This window comes from Haliaeetus albicilla, chromosome 11, assembly GCF_947461875.1.
Source record: "Haliaeetus albicilla chromosome 11, bHalAlb1.1, whole genome shotgun sequence".
Lineage (NCBI taxonomy): Eukaryota > Metazoa > Chordata > Aves > Accipitriformes > Accipitridae > Haliaeetus > Haliaeetus albicilla.
Window position 1 is genome coordinate 25,692,660 of NC_091493.1, and position 17,089 is coordinate 25,709,748.

Genomic DNA, 17,089 nt, shown 5'->3' on the forward strand with positions numbered 1-17,089 from the left:
AGAGCCCCTGCCACGTGTGGGTCCGGCAGTGGGGCACACCTTGCCCCGGTGCTGAGCAGAGCCTGGGCAGGAGAGCAGCCATGGGGTGGGTGTAGGCACCCCACGGGCTGCCCTCTCCCCTTATTTCCACCAGCAGGACAAGCAAGCTGGGACAGCATCTCCCTTCTGGCTGGAGTGCCTGTCCCTGCACTCACCCAGGGCTTTTGCATGAGAGAGCGATGCCAGGAGAAGCAGGTTGTCCTGTGCAAGCGTCTCCTGGCAGGTGAAACCTGAAGTGTGGCTTATTCTCCAGGCAGAAGGTGTGAGATGGCTGTGCACTGAACCAGTCATGATGCATGTGGGTGACCTGCAGCTGGGTGTTTGGAGCGATCCTGCTTTTCTGGGGGACGGTTGTTTGCCTTCTTGTTATCCCTGCCCTCTGTAAGCTCTGTGTGTTTGGGATGACCCTACGAGGTGTTGCTGCATTTCCAGAGTGGGATGATGTGCATCCAGCCAGGCGGTGGCTGGCATTGCTGGGCTTCTTGTTGCGTTGCTGAGGGCTCTGGGGCTTCTGTCCCAAGGAGGGCATCCAGCGTGGGGACAGGGAGATGGGGGAGCCGGGCAGCTCCTGCCCCTTGCTGCTTTATGGTCCATGAAAGACGCCATTCCTGGCGAGGGGCACAGAAATGCAGCAACTACTGCCGTCCTTTGGGCCCTGTCTGCCCTTTTTGGGGAGTTGCTGGGGAACCCCCATGCCTGGCCACCTCCTGAGTGCTTCCTCACTGATCTCTACCTCTTCTCTCCGCAGGGAGCTCAACGGCAACAACATCACGCGGATCAACAAGAATGACTTCGCCGGGCTGAAGCAGCTCCGCGTCCTGTGAGTTCCCGGCAAGGGGTCGGCTGGTCTGACCTTGGCAGGCGCTGTGCTCAGCTTGTGGTCCCTCCTGGGGCTGGTAGAGATGATGCTGAGCCCTTTGCTGGGCATCTGCTGGCGGGGCTGAAGGGCATCTGAGTTGGGCTGAGCATGGTGGGCTTCCAGCTGGGAGGGAGTGGGGAGAAAGGGGCCAGGTTGTGTTGAATGGATGGTGGGAGCAAGGTGGCCCTGGGTCTGGAGGGTGACCGGGGACACTGCTGGTGAGACGGTGGGGCTGGGGACCACCTTTCTGGAAAGCTGACCCCTTCTCTCTGCAGGCAGCTGATGGAAAACCAGATCAGCACGGTGGAGCGTGGGGCGTTCGATGACATGAAGGAGCTGGAGCGGCTGTGAGTGCCTGGGCGCGGAGGCAGTTGGTGGAGGGCGGCTGGGTTTAGTCGCAGAGAGCATCCTTTCCTTTTTGGCTTAAACCATAATGTATCAGTGCTGCCTGACTTCAAACAGCTTCTCTGCTGCGTGGCAGCAGTATTTTACAGTGTGGGAAGCAAACCTATTTCTGTTTCTATAGATCTTAAAGTCCTTTCTGATGCTTTTGAGGTGAGGGGCAGGTTAAACACAAATCACTCTCACTGTTATCAGCTGTGTCCTGTGTGTTAGTGAGGAAGCCGTAAGTTCCAGCCCAGTACTCAGTAAAATAGCTCAGCAGTTTAAAAATCCAGAGCTGCTCGAGCAAATAGGAGGAGCTGAGCTAGCAGCAGGTTAACAGTACATTTAAGCAGCAATCAGCAGTTAACAGCTTGGAGTCCTGTCTGCATGTAATTACAACATTGTGAGTAAGTCTATTAATGCCCCGTTGGTTGCCCCTGCCTGGGAGTGCCGTGGGTGGGACAGGGGTGTCCTTGCCAGGTGGGATGCTTTTCTCTAATGGCCCCTCTGAGTGAGCCAAAGCACCCCAGCTGTGCCCAGAGCTGCCAGTTGGGTTGCAGGTGGGGTGATTGCTTTGCCCCTGAAACCCTGACCCTTTCTTCTTTTCCTGCAGACGGCTGAACCGCAACCAGCTGCATACCCTGCCTGAGCTCCTCTTCCAGAACAACCAGGCGCTGTCACGGCTGTAAGTACCTTCCGTGCCAGTGGGTGGTATGGGCTTGCTTGCGGGGCTGCTTGGGGCTGCAATGGGGTTTGGAGGGGCATTGACATCCTGGGAGGGTGCTGTTTCTGGGGGGGGTTTGCTGGTGGTTACTGGTGTCTTGTCCCCGTGAGTGCCTGGTGCGTGCCTGGTGCGTGATAGGGCAATGCACCCTGTTTCTGAGGGAGCCCAGCATGCAGCATGGCAGGGAATTGGCTTTGTCCTGCAGAAGGCCTGAGACCAGTGCTGTTAAAGACTGTGTTAAATGTCTTTGCAGTGCATGGGGATGTGGAAGGAGGTGCTGGAAGTTTGGGCTGGGGCTGGCGCTGCTAAGCTGGGCTGTGCCTGCACAGTGCCAGTTGCAGAGTTGCTGTGAGCCCTGCAGCCTCCTCTCTGGGTGTAGACCACAGGCTCTGGGGTGGGGTGCCCTTACGCCCCAGACCAGGTTGTCATGAACGGAGGGTGAGGGGGATGTCCCCGGGGTCAATCCTGCCCAGAGAGACCTCTGCAGGGCCCAGAGAGCCCCATGTCCCCACTCCAGAGCTGCCTCTCTGCTGGTGTCCAGGGCAGCCTGGGGAAGGAGGAGGAAGCCCTGCCTGGGGCAGATCCAGCCCCTTGTGCCTGCTGCCCCTTCTCTGCACAGCCCTGCCTGCCTCCATCCCTGCCTGTCCCTCTGCACCCGCAGAAGCACCCCCAGGGACCATCTCCTGTTGTCCAAGCCCCACCTCTGCAGACCCCTCTTCCCTCCGTGCAGCAGCAGGCTGCCAGGGAAGGGCTGCTGGGGTTTGATAAATACTCCTTTTTCCATATTGGCTTTCCCTTGCCTGGGGCTGCTTTGCTCGGGCAACAGCAGCATTTTTCAAACTGCAGGAAATCCTCTTAACAAAGCATTTACCGGCTCTCAGCTATGTCAGGCACCACGTACGTTGGGAAGGGGGCTGTGAGGAGGAGAGGGTGCATGCCAAACTGGGGCTGGGTGCTCTCCATCTCTCAGAGAAGATGCTTACATCCTGTGGCTGATTTGCAGCGTGTAGGAGCAGGGTAGTTGTGGCTAGGACACAAGCTCTCTGCTTACTGCATCTTGTATCTCCATTTCTCAGCTGTGAAATGAGGATGCCAGGTCCCTGCTGGCACAGGGTAGGAGTGGATGAAATAACTGAATGGGCTGAGACATTGCCAGGACAGGCATGACCATGTCAGGGCCAAGCAGCCCTGCCCACGCAGGCAGGCTGCAGCTGAGCCGTTTTCCTCAGCAGTGATGCTGGTTTATTCTGACAGTGCCAGGGAGTCAGTCCTGGAGTCCAGCCGGAGGCGGTGTAATGAAGGGTTAAAATGCTGTGTGGGTTGCCAGCGTGGGATGTGTGAAATGGTGGGCCTGTGCCAAAGATGGGCCTAGGTAATGGCAGCTGATAGCACAGGCGTTCAATTAATTGTCGAATGGCATTTGTTGAGCTCAGCTGTGCCGTATCGTGGCGCCAGAAAGGGCCCATCCTCCTCCAGCCGCCCATTGCATAACAAAAACACAGTTGAGAGAATTATTTTACAAACATTAATCTTTCCCTTTTAATCTTCTCTATATTTTAATACCAGGCTCTTTCAAAAAGCAAACCCCAACAATTCATTGGGGAGATGCAGAAGGACAGCCTCACGGGTGGGCTGTGCTGTGTGCCCCTCCACAGCTCCCAGGCTCGTGTGGAGCTGGGGCTCTACGTACTGCCATGGGTGAGGAGGGATGTGCAAGATGCTTCTTGCAGCCCCCCCCCGCCCCGTGCCGTGCGCAGTTTCATTTCAGCCTCTGCCTGTTGCTTTGCTGTTGCTTCCTGCAATTTGGTGGTTTTCTTGAACCTATTCCCTCCTGCCCTGCCTTGAAGCTGTTTTCTGACCATGTCTGCTGTGACAGCCACCAGCTGGACACCAGCACCTGGAGCTTTTCTTGTGTAATCTGGGGCTGTGTGAGCAGGCTTAGATTTTTGCAGCCCCTCAGCTATAGGTGGTGCCGTGTCCTGGGGAGCTTTGGTGCACGCTCAGAGCAGACGGTCTCTGTGACAAGCTGTGGGGTTGGGGATGGGGGACACACTGAGCCGCCTGCCATCCTTCTCTGCATGTTACTCCATGTGCTGCCTGCGTTAGTGAGGGCAGGGATGCAGTGCTGGAGTCTGCCTGGGGAGCACATCAGGAGCCGCTGCCCGGGAAGAGCCTCAGGTGCTGTGTTTGGGCAGCAAAGCCCTGCGTGCCGGAGGACCTGCTGCTCCATCTCCTTGTGGCTGCCCATTGCTGAGATGCCCAAGGATGGTTTGGGGGATACAGCAGAACAGGGGGTGCCCAGACCTTGTCTAGACACACCATCACGCTGGCTTAACAGGAGGTGGGAACTGGACCGGTGCTAGTCCGGCCAGTGTGGGAGGTCATAAGGACGCTCTTAAATTGCCACAAACCTGGCTCAGGCTACAGGGATATGAGTCAGTGGGGAGCAGGTTTAAGCTAAATTGAAATCAGCTTGCCTTGAACTGAAATCGGAGCCTCTCCGCCAGGCTTTGCGCTTATTTAACTGCTGAAATGGATCTGGGGTGGCCCCGTGGCTCTGTGGCCTCTCCCTGCCCCAGAGGCAGTCCGGGACCTGTGCTGGTCAGGATGGGATGGGACGGGAAGGGGGCTTTTAGCAGCACCGTGCTCTTGCAGATCCTGGTCTCCAGACCATTTCCAGCAAGCGGTGCCTGTGCCCCCCATGCCCTGCCCACTGCGGCCACCCACGACGTTCTCCTCAAGCTCCCGGAGGTACCTGCTAGGTCCTCGTGTCGTTGCACCTTGATACCGGGAGGTCTTGAATTAGCAGAAACTGGCTGAACGAGTCAGGCTGAGATCTGTTTAGCTGGGAAATGAGGCTGCTGGGTCTGGCAGCTGGGTGGCAGCTGAGGCAGAAAGCCAGGGGTGGATGCAGGAACCAGTGGGGGTTGCTTAGATGGGTACCTGGGTGCTGGCCTGGAAGCTCCAGCCACTTCTAGCCTTAGTCTTGATGCATCTTCAGCAACACATCAGTAACACGGCAGCAGGTTAAGGCAAGTCTGTTGAATGTGGGGTATGTGATACCCATAGAGCAGTTTTCCACTGTACCTCGAGCCTCATGGAAATACCTCACAAGCACAGAGGGGAGGACCTCAGGCTCAGGTCGGGATGGAGAGCTGTTTGTCCGCCTCCTGGGTCTGAGTGTCAAAGCCTAATCCACGTTGGTGGTGCTTTGTGGTCTCCCAGCCCGGCTCAAGCTGCAATTAGTTACTTGGATCTTGGCTATAAAGAGCATTTGTGCACTGGGATAATGGAAAGGGTTGGAGTTAAACCTGATCCGTCTGCGCTTAAATAAACTGGGGAATGGCAGGAAAGGGCCAGCAGAAAGCAAACCTCACATGAGGGCATGGGGGAGGTGAGACGCCTGGAGAAGAATGTTTTCCCCTTGGTATTTGGGAATACTGAGCTGACGCCTGCCCGGAGCCCGTCTTGGTCTGAGATGGTGGGGTTGGGGGGGCTGTGCCAGTGCCTCGGCAGAGGGGCTGGGAGGCAGGAGGACTCTCCGCATGGCCTTCCTATTTTTATCTGCCGCAACGAGCGGATAACTCATTAAGCAGTCCTGGTGGCTGGAAATGGTGTTGATCTGAGGTTTCACTGGAGAGCGCCTGACCCTGGTGACCCCATCTCAAACTGGGTTTAATTAAACTGTCAGCACTGGACGGAAGAACAAAGCATTGTGGGGTTGGGGGGGGCCGGGGTCCCCCCCACAGCTCGCTGGGGAAGAGCACGTCTCCTGCAAGGTGGAGAGCTGATAAAAAATGGATCTTCCCTTCCATCGAGGATTACCCAGGCAAGAAGGTGACCTCTGCTATTGCACTGCCCAGCGGTGATCGCCGGTGCCCCGCAGCTGTGCACATCTTGGCTCAGCACTGGTGCCCCGGTGCAGCCCTGCGGCACGCCGGGAGTCAGGGGGGTGCTGGCAGACCTCGCTTCAGCATCTCTCCCGAGCTGGCAGGAGTTGTTTTCTTCCCTTGGGAGGGGGGACCCAAGCCCTTGAGTTTCTCTCTGCTCCCTTGGGGGGAGGATGGGAGAGGAGTTTTGTAGCCTTGTCTCCCCTCTCTCCCCACCTTCCCTTAAAACCTCCTCCTGAAGCCGTTTTTAAGTCCCTTTGGGGGTGCTGGGTGGGGGATGCGAGGAGGAGAGAGGAGGCTGGGATGGCCATAGCAGCAGGGTGAGAACAGAAACGCTGCGGGCGCATCGTCAGGGAGGCAAAGACGTGGGCTGTCGAAATGTGCTAAAGGCAGCCAGGATGGCTATAAATAAATGGTTTTCTCCAAGGGAAAGCCGAGCTGGCGCGAGGGAAGAGTGGAGAGGTGCGTGCTCAGTTGCGGGGAGCTCTGGGGAGATGCTCCCGCAGGGGAGCAGCAATCCCGGCTGGATGTATCCCCCCAGGAGTGGCTGCCCAGAGGTTTCCCTTGCCAAAAGCCGCAGCAGCTGCTCCATGCTCAGCAGAGTGGGAGCCGAGAGAGGATGAGCAGAGAGTAGGGAGAAAAGGTCTTGTCTCCAGAAGGAGGAAGATTTAGGACATGAGCTGCAGCCTGTCGGACCCGTGCCAGCAAAAATGGTGGAGGAGACGGTGCTGCTTCTGAGCTGGCAGCCAAGCCCAGGGGGAAGGGCCATGGTGCTGCTCTCCCATCTGTAAGGGCAGGGGCTCCCTGGAAACAACATTAACATCTCAATCAGGACCGGTGGCTTTCTGAGCTGGGGACATGTGAAATGCTGTAGGAGCTGGGAGGATTGTCATGCTCCTACGAGACTCTCCTCCTGCGGCCAGAGCCTGCTGAGGAGTAGTGATGCTCTGCACTTACTTCTGTCTGGGACCTGAGACAGAGACCAGGGGCTGATCCAGACCACCGCTGGACCAGGGGTATTTGAAGATCTGAGTGATGAGGGAGTTTTGAACTGAGTTGCAGAGACGACTGCAACTGGGTGTGCTGCCCGGGCAGGAGAGGTTACATTCTGGTGAGCTCTGGGGTAGGTGCCTCGCACCCTCCCTGCATCTGGCCAAACCCAGCCCTAATTGCCTTTAGAAAAACAAGCAGAGAAAAATGGAGCGCTGCTAAATAACTTGAGAAAATGCAAATGACATCCTTCAAGAAGGAGAGGGCCACAACCACGCGGGAGGAAGCTGTGAGCTGAGTAGTAGCAAAACAGGGTGACAAGTGAAAAAGGAGCTGTCGGAGAAAGGAATAACAAAACAGGCCCTGCTCGAGTGGGGCTGGCTGTGCGTGGGAAGTGTTGCTTGCGAGACTGTATCAGTGACCGTTCCTCTTGCTGCTGTACTGGGAAAACCCCCGGATAGGAAAGGGAGAGATGGAGAAGTGTTGGGACAAAAACCACGTGCTCGGTGGTGGCTGGGTAGAGGAGCAGTCCCGTGCCTCTGCAGTGGGTGGCTGTGCGGGTGCCAGGTGGGAGGCGTGGGTGTGGGGGGGATGCTCACCAGGGGATGCGGGTGCTGCAGCTCTGCTCCCCTCCCAGCCTGGGGGGACTTGCCTGCCCTGAGCCCCGGTTTTGATCTGGTGGGGGATTTTTGGTGCCTGCCTGCATGTTGGCTTCCTGGAAATCCTGCCGTGGTGGTGGGCTGGCTCTGGCTGCATGCCGGCTCTCCTGTGCCAGACACCCGTCCCGTCCTCCCACGGCCACTCCTGTTGGGGCTTTGGCTGAGGTTCGCTACCTCCGGCGAGGTTTTGTGGTCGCTCTGCAGCCGGCAAGCTCGGCGTGCGCCTGGGAGCCTGCAGCCGCTGCGTGGGAAGGGGCCTACGGGCACGGTGTTGTTGTTTTCATCTTTCCATGCTGGAGCAGGGTGGCTTCGGCTCCCTGGGCGTGTGCCCCTTTGCCGCTTTGCTTCTTGCACAGGTGCGTATGTGCTGGTGTCCCTGTGCAGAATTCCGCGGCCCAAGAGCAAAGTGCCAAGGTTGGAGCAGAGAGCAGCTGCCCCCCTCGGAGCAAACGTCCCTGCTTCCCCTTCCCCAGCATCTCGCATTTCTGTCCCAGTTCCCCCCTCCAGCAGCATCCCCCTCCCCTTGCTGGGTGAGGGCCAAGTGTCCCCGCTGTCACCGTGCCCACGTTTCGGCCGTTGTCCCCTCGACTCTGGGTGCCGTACCCCCTCGCGCTCCCGACAAAGCCTCTTCTGTCGGGGACAGAGTGGGGCTGGGGGGGCCGGGCTGGGACGTGTCCCCCCGAATACCAATCAGGAAGGGGAGCGTGTTTACCCCAGTAGCTGGGGGGGGACTGCAGGGTCTGTGCACTGCAAGATTCCCCCCCCCCCAACCGGGGGGACGGGGAGGGGGAAGGGAGGCCTCTCCGCAGCCCCCAGGAACAAAGAGTCAGTGTGGCTCATGACAGCTCTAAGGAAACGCGGGGAAACAAATGTGCCACTAATAGGTGGGGAGGTTACCTAGGAAAAGATGCTGCCAGGCAGGCGGGCAGCCAGCCCCCTCCCCAGCAGGCTGGCAGGCAGCAAGGGGCTGGGGCTGGCACCCCCGGCCTCGGGGCGGGGGGCTCAGGGGGCTGCACTGGGGCCAAGCCGAGGCAGGTTTGCATGCCCTCGCACTGCTGTCCCCATGGGGACAACATCCTTATGGGCACAGTAAGGACATCTCTGGGGTTTTGTGCTGGGTGTCCCTGCTGGGAAGTGGCACTGTTGTGCAGGGAGCTGCTCGCTGCCTGCTTGCTCTCCCCCTTCTTCCTCCATCGGTAATGTGCCACAGACCTCAGCTTTTTTTTGGTGCCCCAGAAAGACTCCCTGGGGGATCCTGAGTACAGCCAAGCCTCAAAGCCTCACGAATTAAACACTTGTTTAAGACCTTTTTAGATTTAAGCGCTTCCATAAGCTTTTTGGGACCTGACTTGCAGTCTCTGGAGACACAGGAGTGCCGGGGTGAGAGTCGCTGCCATGCCCTGACCTGCTGCCAAGCAGCCTCCCCCTTTGCTTCCCACCAGCCCGGGCCCCCTCCCACCAGGTTGATGGTGCAGACCCTGCACAGGGGTGCCCCGGCCCCCAGCTCTGTTCTGTGCCATTATCCTGCCGGCAAGCTGGGGCTGCCAGGAGCGGGCATTGCCAGCCGGCTGCCTGGAGATAATCTGCCCCCTCCCTCCGTGCACTCTGTTGTGCTCCTGACCCACGGCCGGCTCCGGCTTTCTGGGTCTTGAGCCGCTTCCAAGGTTTCCCTGGCAATGCGTGGGGTTGAGCCCTGCTCCTGGAGCTCCCTCCTCGAGCTGCCAGCTCTGCCGGGCGCACCCTCGGTCTTGCTTTGGGTGCAGGCTTGGATTTGGCTTTTGTAATGGCATTAAAGGAAAGGGGTCTGGGTCTGTAGTGAGGTGTAGCTTCCAGCCCCCTGCCCCTTTTTGCAAAGTGCCCCCTCCACATGGCATCGTACAGAGCATCCCTGCCCAGCTCCCCAGCGATCCCTGCCACACCAGCCAATGGGAATTTGCAACCCATGGGAAAAAGCAATGGAAAATCAAGTCTTCCTAATGCTGGGCAGCAGTGCTAATTACATAGCTATTAAAACACAGGGGAATTATTTATTTCCTCCTTGCCTTGCGGCTCATTGCCTGCATTGTGCCACATTCACCCCTTGGCCACCTTTGGTCCCCTGAAAGAGTTAAAAGAGCACTTGGAGAAGCCAGTCCCTTTGTCCATATGTTTTGAGAGCAGAATAAAAGCATTTCCTTCCTCCTGTTTTCACGGCTCAGATAGTAGAAAGGTTCAAAGTGATATTAAAGTATCGTGAGCAGAATTAGCCTTTGGTAATTTGACTTCCAGGATGTGGAAGAAAAAAGTTTTAAGCAGTGATTTTAGGGTAAGTTTTAACTTGGCACCCCTGCACACGTATCCCACAGATGTGTTAATGTGCAGAGCCTGGTAATTAACCTGTGTTTGCTGGTTGATTCTCCCGCGGATGGGTGCTGGGCCCCCTTGTCACTCCTGCTGGGGCTGCCACGAAAACAAGCTGTCACTAGTTTCCAGCACTGCTTCTGACTGCTGCCTGCAACGGTGCCTGTGCCCCATCCCTTCTCTGCTGCTCCCGAGGGGCCCGTGGTGCTGTTGGCATCAGTGCTGGACCACGCAGCCTGCAGCCCCGACACCAGCAGCTCAGCTTGGTGGGTGCCAGCACCAGCTTCTTGCCCAAGCAGGCTGCCTGGAGTACCGGGATGCTTTACCCACTGCAGTAGGTGGGTAATTTTCCCAGCGCTGAAGTGCTGTAAAGACCAAATGTATGTGAGCAGGGAAGATGCCCCTTCTCATGCCCAGAGGGAGTCCTGGTGCGGCAGGGCTTGTAGGCATTGCCGAGGGGAAGCTGTCCCCTGCCCGCAGGGATGGGCTGGCCGCATCCTGGTTTGGAAAGCCCGTTTCCCTGTGCGTGCTGGTCGGCATCCCTGTGCAAAGAAACCCGGCCGGCAGCGTGTTGGGGGTGGGTTTGGGGAGGTGGGGATTCATTTCCCAGATTCTCATCTGTGTTAAATTAATTATCATCTCAGGCTTATCCTCACTTAACCAGCGAGATGCAGACGTCTGTGGTTAGGACCCCCACTGCCCTGCCAGAACTAAGCAGCACATGGATTAGGGGGGTCTTACCGGCTGCGTCCCCTGGCCCCTCCGTGGTTTTTGCAACCCCCTTTGCCCCCAGAGGCTTTGGTTCCCATTTATGTCTGTATTTCCCTTCAGGACAGGAAAAGCTGGATTAATTTTTACTGCTCCTCAGGGAGCTGTTGGTAACCAAAGACGTCTTGCTGTCTTGTTTTCTGTAAACTGGGAGGCAGGAAATGGCAGGGATGGTTTAAAATGGTTTCCTTGCCCTCCCCTTCTCCCCCTCTGGCCCTCGCCACCCCTCTGATGGAGGGTGGTGTTTGGGGCAGAGTTGCCTGGAGAGAAATAAAGTTGCTCAGGCTTTTTCCAGGCCTGGGGCTGGAGGAGAGAGGTTTCTCTGGGAGGTGAAGGTGGGAAGAGCTTGACCATCCTCTTGAGTGTTTGGGAAATAGTAATTTTGGGATCCTACAGAGGAGTGAGGGACATTAACCCCACTTCACAAACAGAGTGTTAAATGTGGAAAGCACAGGAAAAGCTCCCAAAAAGTGCCTCTCGCCCCAGAGCTGGGAAGTCCTCCATCCATAGACCCCTCCTATGGCAGAACTGGGAAGGGGACCCAGGAGTCCTGGCCCTGTCGTCGTCCCCCCGCCTTCCCATCCCTGGTACGGCACTCAAAGGGGCTTTTGTCCAGCTCCGAGCCCCACAGGTGGGTGGGCGCTTCATTCCCCCCCTCCCTTACGCCTGGGCTGGGATGCTTTTTCCCAGGGGCCGTCGTTGGCCCGTCGCTATGCGACGTGGGCTTGCGGGTCGCCTTGGCAACGGGGGCCTGGGGATGCAGGTTGGGGGTCGACCCCATCACGGGACCCTTTTGGGATGTTTGTCTGGGGGCTGGCGATCCCGCTTGCCGGGGACCGGAACGTACCCAGCAAAACGCGCGGTCGCGCGTTTTGCTGGGTACGTGCCGGTCCCCGGCAAGCATGATGGAAATGCAAAATCGGTGTGTGCCGTGCTGGTGCACACATGGCACAGGGTGTAGGGTCGGGATGCAGGTACCTGGCATTGGGGTTTCACCCCAGGGTTGCTCCATTGCAGCTTCTCTCCATTGCACAGCCGGGCTATTACTGTCAGCGCTATTAATTACTAATCATGGGGACAAAGTTGGGGCAGTGTAGCGAGGGGGGTCTGTGCTTGTGGGGTCAACAGGAGCAAGCAAGCGAGGAGCAAGCAGGGGAGGCTGGCTGCATTCCCGGGACTCAGTGGCGTTTCCAGCTCTTGCTCTCTGACCGGAGGCATTTCCACCTCCCAGCATTGCCGTCCCGCTCCGGCTCGCTTGTTCTCTTCCCCACGGGCGCAGCGTGTTGCTCATTCCTGCATCCTACGATTTCACAGCATCCCCGCAGCCGGGTGTTAATGAGATTAGACCCAAGCTTTAAGATGTCTCTCTCTATCCTTTGCCATCCAATTACACAGCCCGCATGGTATCTGATTGCCTGCGAGAGGGGAGGACTGGGTCTGGCTGGGATGGGAGGATGCAGCTGGTCTTTCTGGGTATCAGCCCCGTCGTGCCGAGTGGTTTTCTTTCTTTTCTTTTCTTTTCTTTCTTTTTTTTTTTTTTTACTCCCCCCTTGGCTTTGAGCTGCTTCGTTTGGCTTTTTCATCGCTTCTCGACGTGGCGGCTGGGCAGAATTTGTTTAAATTAACTGCTTGAATGGCAGCGTTGTATGTGTTGGTGGGGGGGAGCTCAGACAGCACCAGAATGGATGAGGGGGATTAAAGGTGCCTAATGGGTTCCAGATGGGCATCCTGGACTGGGAAACACCCCCGCAACCCCAACCCCAGCCAGGGGCTGCTGGCAAGGAGCTCAGGGCTGGGAGCCGGGATGCTACAGCGGGCAGCTGCCTGGCTCTCCCGCAGCAGGGTGGCTTGCTCCAAGCTTGCGCCCATGGGACTGGGGTGCCCTGAGACTCCTGGGGTGCTGGCTACCTCTGCACCATGCCCAGGGCGAGCAGACAGATGCACCGCAGGAGGAACCTTCCCTGGCTGGCCCGGAGCATGGGGTGCAGCAGGCTCCACTCTCCCCTCCAAGCGCCGTGGGCTCTGGGGATGCAGGGCTGGGGATAACTGCTGCATGCGAGTCCGGCTTTTGGAGGTGCCTCAGCTCCGGCATTAGCTGGCAGTGCAAATACAGCCCGCCACGGCAGCACTGCTGGAGCGGCAGTTTCTGCTCAGCAGTCTTGGTTGCAATGTCAGGAATGATAATATTTAGTCTTTGACGCCCTCCCCCTGGGCTCTAGGGTACCTCGGGGCACTTGCTCACTCCAACATCCCCACTGCAGCAGACATCAGCGTATTTTTTCTTATTTATAGATGGAAAACTGAGTCCCGGAGACAGGAGCTAAATTGCCTGCATGCCTCTGCCAGTTACATTTCCTAGACCTGTAGGGATTAGAGACATGGTGACAGCCCTCCCCGGCTGTCCAAGGGCTGTGCCTCCCACTGATGGCCAGATTTCTTCTCCACACCTGCTACATGGTGCCAGGGCTACATGTTTGCAGCCTGTCCAGTGGCAGTGCCCAGCTTGGAAGCACATCAATCCCAAGCGAGATGAAGCATGCAGGAGCGAAGGGCTGCTGGGGAGCAGTGTCGCTGACAGTGACCATAGGGTCATGGGCAGGGTCATTGTTTTGGAGTTTTATTAATGGCTGAGAGCAGGAGCAGGACATAAGCTGCGAGCCAGCTGGCTGCTGGGAGTATCGGCCATGCTGTAGGATGGCTCATCATTTTGCAGGGGTTTTAAGCTTCTTAGGGGAGTGGGCTGCAGAAGAGACCATCAGGTTTAATGGGAGCAAGCATTGAGTGGTACCTTTTGCAATTGAAAGCTGGAAAAGCCCTGCTCCCGGCGGGAATGAGCCCACTCACCCTGCAATGGCTTTTTGTGAAGGCAGCAGTTTGCTCCAGCTTGTTCAGCTGCATCCAAGTAGATGGCCAAGCCAGGGGATGAGGCAAGGCACAGGAGAGGAGACCCACGCCAGCGCTCCTGATCCAGAAGGGCTGCAGCAGAAGGTGGGGACTGAGGAGGGTATGGGCAGGGGGGTGGACAGGGTGGTTGGGAAGCCCTGGCTGGCTTCCCTCAGCCGAGGCTCCGTCTGCCAGCCCTCCTGGCCCATCCTTGGCCCCGTGTTCCCCCGGCTCTCATTTCCTTCCACAAATATTGAGAAAATAAATAGCGCAGCCGAAAGGGGACATCCCCGTGTCCCTCCACACACAACTGACTCCCTGGGGAGCCGTGCAGGTGGTGACCCCGCATTCCTCAGCCTGAGGGTTAACCAGCAAGAGAGCAAATATTGGCTTCTCCGGGGACTGCCCCAGCCCCTGCCCGTGGCCAGGGTTGCCTCTTGCCTGAGGGATGGGGCTCATGGGGCAGGCAGGTCCCCATCCCTGGCAGGGGTGGTTGCACAAACCCAACTCTTCGCCTGGGTGGCGTGAGGTCCCTGCCGTGGTCTGAGCCCGCTCCTTGGGGCAGAAGGTGCCCCGGCACGGGAGGGACAGGCAAAGCCACATGGGTGATGGGCTGAAGGGTCAGCCTGTGCTGGGCACTGGCTGCGGTGGGCTGGGGGCACAGCTGGTGTGCTGCCAGGGCTGGCTGCCACTCTGCCTGTTGCTTCATCTGCCCCTGGGGCACGCTTCTGTGCCTCGGGGAATTGAAGGCACGTGGCTGGAAAGGACTGTGGCCGCTCTGCAGGGAGCTCGTGCGTGCAGTGCCGATGGCACGAGCCCAGCGCTGCCAGCTCCCGCTGCCTGCTCCTCTCAGCTGGGCTCCTCCTGTCCCCCCTCAGCCCTGTGTGTGGTTTTGTGGCACAGGAGTTGTTCCACGAAGTGCGGGACCTGTGTTGATGCCGGGAGCCTTTGCAAGCACCCCACTCCCTGGGGCAGGATCTAGCCTCAGTGGGGTCCAGCAAAGTGTATCCTCTCTCTCTCCCATGCTTCTTCACTCCCTCCATCCTGGTCTTGTCTCTTAGCAACTGCCCCTGGCCAGGACCTGGGCTGTGCATGGAGGGATGTGACACTTTCTATGCATCAGTCATTTTGCCACCTTGAGAGTGACGGCGAGGTCATTAACCCCCATGGCAGTGGCTGGGCCGAGGTGCGGCGAGCGATGATAGAGCATCCCTGCGACGCCTCCGCCCTGGTAGCAGCCGGCTGCTCTGCCTCCAGCTTGACACCGATCCCTGCTACAATAACGATACAGTTGGCAATCAGGGAGGAATTAAAGGATAATTAATGCCAATCCACATGGAAAATTGCTCTCGTCAAACAAACCTGATATCATTTTTTTTGATGAGCTGACAAATTGGGTTGATAAGTAGCGACTGTGCTGACATGATATACTGAGACTTCTGCAAGTCATTTTACTCTTGCCTGGAGGATATTGCGATGAAAACATTAATATTCTGCAAAAATCAGTGTAGCATTTCTGACAATGTGCTTCACTGGTAGACATCCTGGGGGAATTGCAGCGGTCGCCTTTCTGGCAGGGTGCAGCAGGGGTCTGATGATGATGAACTGATGTTCACCATCTCTGCAGAGCCACAGTGGTCTTGGGATCTTCAGTGGCAAAATATTGACTTTTGCCAACCACCCCCAAGTCTCCTGGCCTCTTGTTGCCTCATCCTTCTGCACCCAGCCGAGGGTGTGCAGTGAGCTGGGTGGTGTAGGTGATGTAGCTGGGGAAGAAGTGACCCGCACCATCACAGAGCTCTGTTTGGAACAAAACATGAACCAATAGGTGAAAGGAGCAGGGCTGGGGATGCCGGTGGGATGCTGGTCTGGTGGGATGCTCTGCCTGAAACACCTGGCGCTGGAAAACATCCTCGTGCAAGGTCATGCAGCTGGGGAAAAAAAATGTAGGTCACAGCTACAAGACGGGGAACAGTGTCGGGGGACGCGGTTACACTGAAAAAGACTTAGCAGCCGTCGTGGCAGCATGCTTTGGGATGCAGGCTTCCAGCGCTGAAGCTTCTGGGGTGATGGATGAGCAGAGCAGCTCTGGGTACCGAGGGCTGGGGGGGTTGCTGTTTTGGGGGGCAGCGGGGAGGCCTCTGTTGAGCATTGTTTCTGCTTCAGGGTCCACGGTTTAGAGAGATGTTGGGAAATTAGAAAGTGCTCAGAGAGGAAGTGCAGTATAATTGAAGGTCTGGAAAACCTGCCTTCCAGTGAAAAGAATTAAAAAGCTCAGCCTATTTAGTGTATGCAAGAGGGGGTAAGGAGGGGATTTTATCCCCATCTCTGTGTACCTGCATGGGGAGAAGCCTGACTGTAGGCACCTCATTAATTTTGTAAAAAAAGAAAAAGAAAAGAAAAAGCATAAAATCATTCAATAGCTGGAGGCTGAAACCAGACAAATTCAGACTAGAATGAAATTTGGCTTTTTCACCATGGAGAGCAGTTAACCATTGAACACTCAGCTGGGAAGAGGTGGATTGGATGTCCTTTGAAGTTGCAAAGGAGATCGTACTTCTCTGCCTGATGGTGAAAATGGGAAGGGACAGGGTTGGAGCAGGAATCCCAAGGAAGGCTCTGTGTCTGGGCCAGGTGCGCAGAGGCGTCCCGGTGATAAAGTGTCCCCTTCTGGGTGATGGATGGCACCCCATCCGCTGTCCCTCTCTGGGCACTGGGGACATCAATCCAGCACCTGCATTCCAGGCCAGGACCTTAATTGCTTGCAAAGCCCTCAAGCATCCCTGGTTTGCAAGGCTGGCTGAGCAAAGCCAGCTGCAGAGGCTCTTCTCCATCCAGGACGATGCGAGGCGATGTCTGAGCAGGCACGTCTGCTGGTGGGGATGGGGCTGCCACAGCCGGGGGGCTACTGAGGCAGGAGATGTCCCAGGCTGCCCCTGCTGCTCAGCCAGGCCGGGGGGGATCCGCTGGTGCCTGTCTTCCCACGCTCTCCCCGGGGGATGTTCAGCCGTGGCCTTCCCGACCCCTGCGCTGCAATCCTGTCTGAGCATCTTAGGCAGAGTTATGTTTTACTAGCGCGGTAAAAGGAAAAGACGGCTTTGCTTTGATTTTATGAGCTACAGAGTACCTTGCCTGGTTAGGTGCTGGCTGAGCTTTGCAAGGGCTCTGGCTTGGAGTTCACAGGGCAAATGGCGGTGGTGGTTGAAGATGCTGTCTCTCCCCTACGCCGCTCCCTTGCCCATCACAACTGCTCTTCCTCCAGTGCCCCCATCCCTGCAGAGCCGGGCAGGATCTGCTTCTCTCCTGTTCCCATCCCTTTGCAGAGAGACACCAGCCGTGACCATGACAGTGAGGCCAAAAGGGAGTGCTTACAGGTTGTCCAGCCGTGGGGTTTTCCTGGCTGCTGGTCCCCTGAAATTGTTCCTGGGACAGTGAGAAGGCAAAAGCTGGCTGTAGCTGGGGATGTGGCTCTGGGAAAGTCCCACTCTGGCTGCACATTTGGGGACAACGCGTGCAGAGCAGTGGGATGCTGCGGGGCGTCATCGGTGCCTCT

The 17,089-nt window shown here is 57.3% G+C and overlaps 1 protein-coding gene across 1 annotated transcript in view; it reads left to right on the top strand.

Annotated features, from left to right (window-relative positions):
• Positions 1 to 17,089, top strand: part of SLIT1 (slit guidance ligand 1) — a 65,155-nt gene that overhangs the window by 11,799 nt on the left and 36,267 nt on the right. Inside the window, exons 2-4 of the mRNA XM_069796793.1 lie at positions 788 to 859; positions 1,174 to 1,245; positions 1,896 to 1,967. Of these exons, the coding sequence (XP_069652894.1) occupies positions 788 to 859; positions 1,174 to 1,245; positions 1,896 to 1,967 (216 nt within the window). The remainder of the gene's footprint in view (positions 1 to 787; positions 860 to 1,173; positions 1,246 to 1,895; positions 1,968 to 17,089) is intronic.